This window comes from Galeopterus variegatus, unplaced genomic scaffold (assembly GCF_000696425.1).
Source record: "Galeopterus variegatus unplaced genomic scaffold, G_variegatus-3.0.2 Scaffold195, whole genome shotgun sequence".
Taxonomy (NCBI): domain Eukaryota; kingdom Metazoa; phylum Chordata; class Mammalia; order Dermoptera; family Cynocephalidae; genus Galeopterus; species Galeopterus variegatus.
Genome location: NW_007726306.1, coordinates 48,344 through 56,875, shown reverse-complemented (window position 1 = coordinate 56,875; position 8,532 = coordinate 48,344). Strand labels below are relative to the sequence as shown.

Here is an 8,532-nt window from a genome sequence, read left to right as displayed (position 1 = left end):
TTGTTGAATGTTGCAGTCTTGCATCTTGAAATAACAGAACTGGTGATAGCTATTTAACAGTGAAATGTGTCTAAAAAACTTATTTGGAAATTAACATGTAAGAGATTAATGCACCAAAGCAATCTCTTAATTGCTTACAATTGACTATTTCAGAGAATCTTCTTTAAATTTCTTCTGAAGGTTGGAATTTCTAAATTACGCCCTTTGTTCAAACCAGCCCGAGAATCAGAACAATTAAGGCAATTAAGATACTATTAAGATTTTCGGAGAAAAGTTGGCATTTTCTGTATATTAAGATTTGGTATTAGCTACTGAAGTTTCTGGAGATAGGACTTAAAGCTTCCAACATCAAAAGTACAAAATTGTCTTGAACCAGCAATAAGATTTTGTGGGACTTATTTTTTTCATTGTGAAAAAGGAGGCCATGCCTCAAAGCCAGTTTACTTACCTGTTACTTATTTAATAATTCATTGGTAGTTATGAAGCAGTTTAATATCTGAGTTTAATTTTCTTATTTTCTGATTTATAAATATTAATTTCTTGGAAAATTAGAAAATTTTCAAAAATTAAAAAATTCAGTATCTTGTTATCCCACTATATCGAGATAACTGCAGTTAAATGTTTGGTGCATTTTCTTCCAGTCTCTTGGAAAATTAGAAAATTTTCAAAAATTAAAAAATTCAGTATCTTGTTATCCCACTATATAGAGATAACTGCAGTTAAATGTTTGGTGCATTTTCTTCCAGTCTTTTTTTTTCAATGTATAAATATTAAAATTATTTTATAGTTGAGATCAATACTGCATATATGGTACTGTATCTTGCTTTTTGGTTTTAATGACGTGAGCATTTTTCCCATGGCATTAAAAACTGTCTTTGAAAAATGGAAAGCATTTTGGGCTGTCAGCATAACTGAAAATGTTTTCTTGGTGTGACACTTGTATCTTTGTAATTGGTTTGATTTAGTGTGCTTTACTTCAATAAAAATTCAGTATTATAATTTACAGATTGGGGTGGGGAGTGGTATCTACTTCAAATTACCAAAATCATCTTAATAGAGTTCCTTTTAAAATGATTGAACTCCCCTGATACATCTAAAACACTACATTGACACTACAAGTGCTTGTTTGGCATGGTACCTCAGAACACAACTTTGTGTGAAGGGAGTGCTATACATCTGAATAGTGCAATTCATTTCCAGTGCAAGAATGCCAGTTTCTTAGGTCTCACAGTCAGGATGATACCCACTATGTTTAAGTGGTAGGGATTTCAAATCCCCCCCTTTCTACAGGAGATGATAACACTGGTGGAGCAGATCTGCAGAGGGCCCTGAACCTGTGCTGGTGGATCAACTGTGTGCCTTCTCACCTCCAGGGCTAGCCCTCTTCTCACAGGGGCTTAAGGGCTGGGAAGCAAGTAGTGAGTGTAGAGGAAGCCTCAGGCCACTGGCTGCTGGACTGAGGCAGTGAGGTTGACTGGGTCCGCATTTGTTCTTTCTCTGCCTGAGGATGACCTAACTCTGTGTGGGAAACTGGATTTACATGTAATTAATTCTGCAAACAGGATTTTCTTAATCATCCTGAGCATGAACTCCATACGACAATATAGCTATGTGTTACTCTTCGTAATTTGCCATGTAACTTGGATTCCTATGACCTGGACTGTAAATTTGTTTTAGCTCCAGTGGGAGTTTTCTTTACAAAGTATGAATAATCATCCTAATCTTTTTTTCTACTCCTGCACTAATCATTTAAAATGGATGCAGAAACTTTAAAACTGATGAGTTTATCTTGTACTAAGTAATTGAGACTTCTCTGTCTAATTATGCTACTTGTTCTACTGCTTTTGTCAATTGATATTCCCAAAGCCCTTTTGAAAAAGTGTTTTTGGTAGAAATTAAGTTGTATGCCCTCAGGACATACCACTTAGTTTTTTAGTTCTGAAGCATGCTTAGATTTTCTGTACTTGTATAGGCCTGATTGTTCATGTGGCTTAGCTAAGGTTTTCTAAAGCATCTTCTAGTAGCTGTCATTGGTTTAAAAATAAAATTTGGGCTGTTTAAAATGCATAATTTTTTGGCTGTTAATCTTAATTATTTTTGACACTTGTCTATTTGGGTAAGATTAGATAGTCAGACTTTGAAATGATTTTCATTGCTGAGAGTAGATAATAGGTGATATTGCATATTGTGATTTTATTTGTCAAACTAAACCCCAAATTATACACCCAAAAGAAAAAAATTGATTTTCTAGAAGTTACTGGGGAATTTTCAAATTTGACCAAATTGATGTTTAATATATTTTCTTTTTCATGGAGAATAGCAGTTGAAACAATAAGAAACATTTGCTTGAAGTGCCTACCTAGTCCACGTATGGAGTGTTTTATGAGCCCTGGGTAATTGTCAGGTATTAAATATACTGCCTCAGGACTCCTACTTCAACAAGAAGGGCATTGGGATGGGGTTTGTTGAATTCTTTTTGTGGTTTCAAATGATAAAGGGGGTCCTGAATTTAATTACCGAAGTATCCCAGTTTATTTCTGTGAATGCCCAAATTTTGCAGGATAATTACCTTGGAACCTTTTGTATTATGAAACAAGTACGAAAAGGTTATTAAAGTATGTGGGCACTTTTTAGTAGAATGTTACGGGCTGTGGGATTAGGAAGAAGGCACATCTCTCTCCCCTCAAGATCACAGTCTTGGTGTAGAACTTTTAAAAAATGCCCAAAATTTGGGGATAACTGAGTTTTAAACTTGGTGGCAATGGTTTAAGTGAAGAGAGTCACCCGGGTTTATTTCCTGGCATTGGAGAGATGAATAAACAACAGAACCTTGTATTTTTTAAAGAGGGGTAGGACTTTGAAGGCTCCCCCCCCAAATTGCAGTGAATGCTATGTGCCAGGCACCATGTTAAGTTCATTAGAGATGAAAAGACACTTGTCTATAGGAAGAGATGGGTGATTGTATCATTCTATATAAAAACCCAAGATGTTTCTTTCCTTTTTTTTTTTCCCCTTAAGTCTCTGTGGGTTGGGGAGGAGAAGGTGCAGTTCCATTTTGAAGATAAGTTTGAGATGTCCAGTAGGCAGTTAGAAATATGGATGGGTCCTTGAACTCAGGAGAGAAGTCTTCTCCTGTGGTACAGATTTGGAAAACACTGATGCCTGTGGGTAAGCTAAGTGGTGGAGGGTATCACCTGGGTGACAAAAGTCTTTTGGGGGCAGAAGAGAAGCCCACAGAGGCAATTGAGGAAGGAGCTGGCAGGCTGGAGAACAGGAAGGAGTGGAGAGTTTCCAGCAGGAGGGGAGAGGAGAAGCCAGCAAGAGACTTAAGGAGAGGTAGGAGAACCAGGACAGAAACCTCAGAGGGGAGGTGCCAGAGAGCTAGTGGGCCTCACTTAGGGACTAAGTGTTGGAAGGGAAGTGCAGGTCTGACTTTCAAAGAATTGCAAATCAGTTGATATTGGTAGTGCATGTTTCAGTCTTGGGGGGTGGCGAAGAGAGCAAGAAGGGAGAGTAACTAACCATTCAAAGAGATGAGGCCTAAGAGACAGGCTGGCCTGTCTATAGACCCTGAAGCCATTTCCTTGCCAAAGTAATTCATACTTCAAGAGGGGACAGTGTAACAGTGAATAGGAATATAGATTCTACTTGAGCGTGAGTCCTAGCTCTTGCCTACTACCTGTTGACCTTGGGTGCATTACTTAACCTTTTAACCTTGGCTTTTCATCTGTAGAATGGAGGTAATACAGATGTCATAGGGTTATTTTGAAGATTAAAAAGTACTTTATATAGTGCCTGATGCAGGAAGTACTCTGACATCTGTGCTTGCGTTTTTTCTTTTTAGTAGGTGCTAGCCTTTGAAAGGTTTTGAGCTAAAGAGGAACACGATCCACTTTCCTCTGGCCACCAGTGGGAAGGGAGGAAGCATCTTCTACAGAGAGAGCAGCATGGGGACTGGTTGGGTTAGTGCAGAAAGAGTGGAGGCACCTAGAGTAAGTGTAGAGCAGTCTATTGTCAGCATATGGAGGTGCTTGAGGCCAGGGGTTTGAGAACATTGTACCAAGAGTGTAGAGTGAGAACGTCAAGAAGAATTTAATAGGATGTGGTGTAGGAGGCAGAGAATCTTTTCTCATCTTTTAATTTTCAAATTTAAACAGCATTCAAAACCCTTAACAAATCAAACTTTTAGCTTATTTAAAAGTCTAAGATACAAGTCCTATTGTTTGGAAAAATTGTTTATACTAGATCATGTTACAAATTTAATCAAGCAATAACAAAATCCCTAGGCAGGGCCGGCATATCACAAGGCAGAAAATCCACTATTAGTGATGTTAGTTTTTAAAATTTAATGCCATGGTTTCTGTTTCCTGGCCTGACTCATGCCTTTCATATATTTATCTCAACATTTAGAAGTGGAACCTAAGTCAAGAGTCTTAAACAGTGAGTGTACAGTGACGAGTGCTGGGTATATTCTGCATTTAATAACTCTTAACTTTGAAAGCAAAGCAGCAGGATTTTCTTCAACTCCTCTGTTCTCTCTTCTCCAGAGGATTAGAGATATTGATTTCGGCTGTCCCAAGGGGTATTTACCAAATACAGTCCAGACTTTGGGTAGTCATTTGTCCAGGGCAGGCCCACTTTGTACCTGATGTCCCAGCATAGTTTTTAAGTGACCCTTTTTCGGGCTTAATGGTTACTATTTTGAGTGATAAGTTTTGTGGTCACCTTATCTAGAGGTGATGTCGGAACAAGCCCACTCAGACCTGGAAATGATTTCTTGCTCCCTTTCGTGCACTACACATATACACACATCAGAGGGACCTTTTAGAATGGTGACTTTGGGTAACCAAAATGTCCTGTTTAAAGCCAGCACCTCCTGTCCTCATCTGTAAATTGTATACAGTACCTGCCCAATAGAATAGATGGGAGAATTTCATGATATATTTGTACACCTAGCATGGTGCTTGACACATAGTAAGCTTTCAGTAGTTTGTAGTACTACCAATATTGTAAATATTGGCAGTATTACCAATAAAACATGTCAAAACCAGGTGGATTTTTTTCCTGAATAAAACTTAACTGCTTTCTAGTGAGCCCTTATAAAGAAAATAGGCAGACATCCTTTGACACTATGACAACATGAAAAGTAAAGTGGGTTGCTTTCAAAAGGGTTAAATAATTGAGCAACTCTAAAAACCTTTTTTCTTCTTCCTAGGTCTTAGTGGTGCAATGGCTAGTATAAGCGTGCGTTCGAGTACCCCAGGCTCTCCTACACATGTAAGCAGTGGATCGAATGCTAGTCGAAGGAGAAATGGACTCCATGATGTCGATTTGAACACTTTCATATCAGAAGAAATGGCACTCCACTTGGACAATGGTGGAACTAGAAAGCGTACCTCAGCCCAGTGTGGCGATGTCATTACAGACTCACCAACCCATAAACGCAACAGAATGATCTAAACTGCAAACATTTTCACACCCACCATGCTGCTTGAAAGCCACTTGATCCTCAACATATATACTATTGCAAAGGAAACATGAGGCCATCTTCCCTTGTTCACTGTTTTAAGACAAGTGAATTCTATAGTGGTTGCCATAAAAGGAAGTTGTAGGTATTTACAGTAGATGCCTCTTATAACTATGGCTTTCATAAAACTATAATCCTAGCAGAGGACATCAGATATCGTGTAGTCTTTAGCAAGATCATCATAGGCAAACATATCCGTTCCAAGGCTAAAAGTGACCTTAACTGTATTTATTCTCAAAGGGAAAGGAAATAATCAGATGTTTATTTGGTTATAGAATGCCTTTTTTAAAAAAAAATTCCTGCTGTGTTGAGTATTTTGCTTCAACAGTATTGCCAGGTTCCTAAAATTGTCTAAAAATACAATTTGGCTTCCATTTTTGCAGCAGCACTGTACCACGCACCTGGTTTCTATATTAACAGTGTGCAACTTTTAATTATTGGACTATGCCCTGTTTTTAGTTTTCAAAGCAGTTTCTAATTCTGGTGATTGTGTAATGTAAAGAGGTGCTATGATGGTCATGCAATTAATACTTAATATTGAATCAATACACAGAACTTTATTGAATTCACTTTGTGTGTGTTAGTGCTCTAAAAGTAGCAATATTATTAAACTGCCCCCAGATTAACCCTGTAGGCCTAAAATATTCAGTTTTAAGACAGGTACTACTTCCTATGTGGGGTACTTATGATAAATGTAAACATGTAGACTGCATTCAAGGTGACCTAAAGTAGAGAGGTCATGAACTTTGAGAATGGGCTTCCGTTTTGGTTCAGTATTAGTGAGAGGGAGATGGATGGTGGGGGGGTGGGTATTCCAGTCTTTCTTATCCTGTTTTACATTTTTCATGGATGCCCTACTTTTCGAAGTTTCCATTGGAATGGGTGGAATATGGTAAAACTGTTTTACCTACTACTAATGTGATCACAGCTCAAATAGCAAAACCCAACTCTCCCTGTCCCTCCTATATCCCTCTCCTAAAAAGTGCAGTTTGGAATCCCATTCTGGAAAAGATGGAATCGCATGGAGGTTCTGTAGATGTTAGGTAGACCTAAGTAAAAGTTCTCAATAGATTCCTCTTTTGAGTAAATATAAGACCTCTTGTAGCTACAATGTTTTAGAGCATGTTTCATCTTCATTTTTAATATCTTGAACTGAATGATAGTCTTTTTTAGATGAAGAACTGATGTCAGCCTGCCAGGTACTGTAATTTATTCTATCATATTATATTATATATCAAGTAGGACAGTGAAAAATGTTTCCTTGCAGACTTGTAGTCGAGTATCAGTTACTTCCTATTTTTATCCTTAAAAGACCATTGCAAATCAGTGTAAGGGTTTTTCCAGTAATTACTCACAGCACTTTGTTAAAAGTTTGCAATTTCTTCAGCTATTTAATAATATCTTTCTGTGAAGATACTTTGCTAAGTTAACCATAATATTCATTGACTGGGTGGGATATGAATGGAATGTTAGAAATGTGTGAATTGAAGTTCTGTATTCATTATAGATATAGCCCTTATTTAAAAAAGTGAATTCCATACTAAATCTAGGAATGAAAGTGAGATATTTCTAAATTTCTGCAAAAGTGGGTCAGTTTTTGTTTGAATATAATAGCAGGAAGAATTATAGCAATCTGTCATTTTACCTTAAACGGACAAGCCTATGTATTATAAATACTCCCAAACTTCCCTTTGGAATATACCAAGAAATGCATCTGGAGTTATCTTTGTTTTTCTATCGTTGTAAATTTAGGTTCTGGAATAGGGGTTTTGTGGTGTGTCACGTTGCTCACTAGTGACCAGAACTCCTATTCCTAGAGGATTTTGAGATGGAGGAACATATTTAATCTCCTCTTTATGCCTTGGTTCTAGTTCCTCTTTCCAAGTTGAATGAGTTTTTTTGGTTGTTTAAGTTGGTGCTCTGAAGCTTAATCTCAGTACCCTCTACTCTGAATTGTCAAATTTTGATAAAATGTGCCATTTTCTTTGGTGAGAGAAAGCAGGTCTTAATGTCTGCCAGAACACAATTTATATGCCTTATTGGCTCCATTAAACTTTTTAAAAACTTTAACATTTGTAACTTTTTTTCCATTTCATTTAATTTCAAATGCTATTTGTCACCTAATCGTAACCCTCCCCCTTCTCTGTCCCATTGCTCTCTCATGTGCACAGAACCACCTTGAGGCCCACGAATAGAAAGGGAAATAATTTCTCATGGGAAAACAGTTCTTACAGATAGATTTTTGAAGCATTTCTTTATGCCAGCTCAGATGCAAAACAAATCATGGAAGATTGTGTACTATGTGGTACTTTTTAAAAATAATACTGACTTTTTCAGTCTCTTGAGAACAGTGTAGGCTGACTTTTAAAACTTCATGGTTTAGTTTGGGGAACAGAACCTCTCTTCATGTTAAGCTAGGTTCTCTGTTTGTTTTAGATGTCATAGCTCATGAGTTCTGCTTCTGTCGCCCAGACTTGGCATAAGCAGGTTGAGTTCACCCTGACACCGCAGCATTCTGAGCATGGCTGAAGTATTACAGACTTAATTATAATGTTTAGTATTTTATAGATCAAAATTAATGGAAAGCATTTGGCTGAACCTAAAGACGCACAGTCAGATTCTTCAATGTGGTTTACCAAACTGGAGTAGTGATACATACCTTAAATCAGAAAATGAATAAATCATTAAAAAAAAACCCAAAAGATGATGGGGCTCGTCTGCAGTTTTGTTTTGCTTATTACATCTGAATAGCTTTGTGATGTAATCAAATGAAGTTTAGGCTTTTCAAAAAGGATTAGCTTTATAAATTTTTTTCTAAGGGCTATTGAAACTCATTAAACTTGAATACTTGTGGCTTTGGGCTGAAAGTTTCCATTCAGCAATGAAAACTGGGCTGGCTTCCTTTACAGTAAGAGGCGGGTGGCTGTCTGTCCTGGAGCGTTGGTCAACCTGAGTGCAGGGAAGGTGTGAGATGCCAAGTGGTGATTTTGAAATGGGGCCTGTAG

The 8,532-nt window shown here is 37.5% G+C and overlaps 1 protein-coding gene across 1 annotated transcript in view; it reads left to right on the top strand.

The window, feature by feature from the left end:
• The window catches only part of LOC103583973 (chromosome unknown open reading frame, human C16orf72), a 26,108-nt gene extending 17,886 nt beyond the window's left edge, over positions 1 to 8,222 (top strand). Inside the window, exon 5 of the mRNA XM_008565134.1 lies at positions 5,216 to 8,222. Coding sequence (XP_008563356.1) covers positions 5,216 to 5,460 — 245 coding nt within the window. The 3' untranslated portion in view covers positions 5,461 to 8,222. The remainder of the gene's footprint in view (positions 1 to 5,215) is intronic.
• Positions 8,223 to 8,532: the final 310 nt, after the last annotated feature.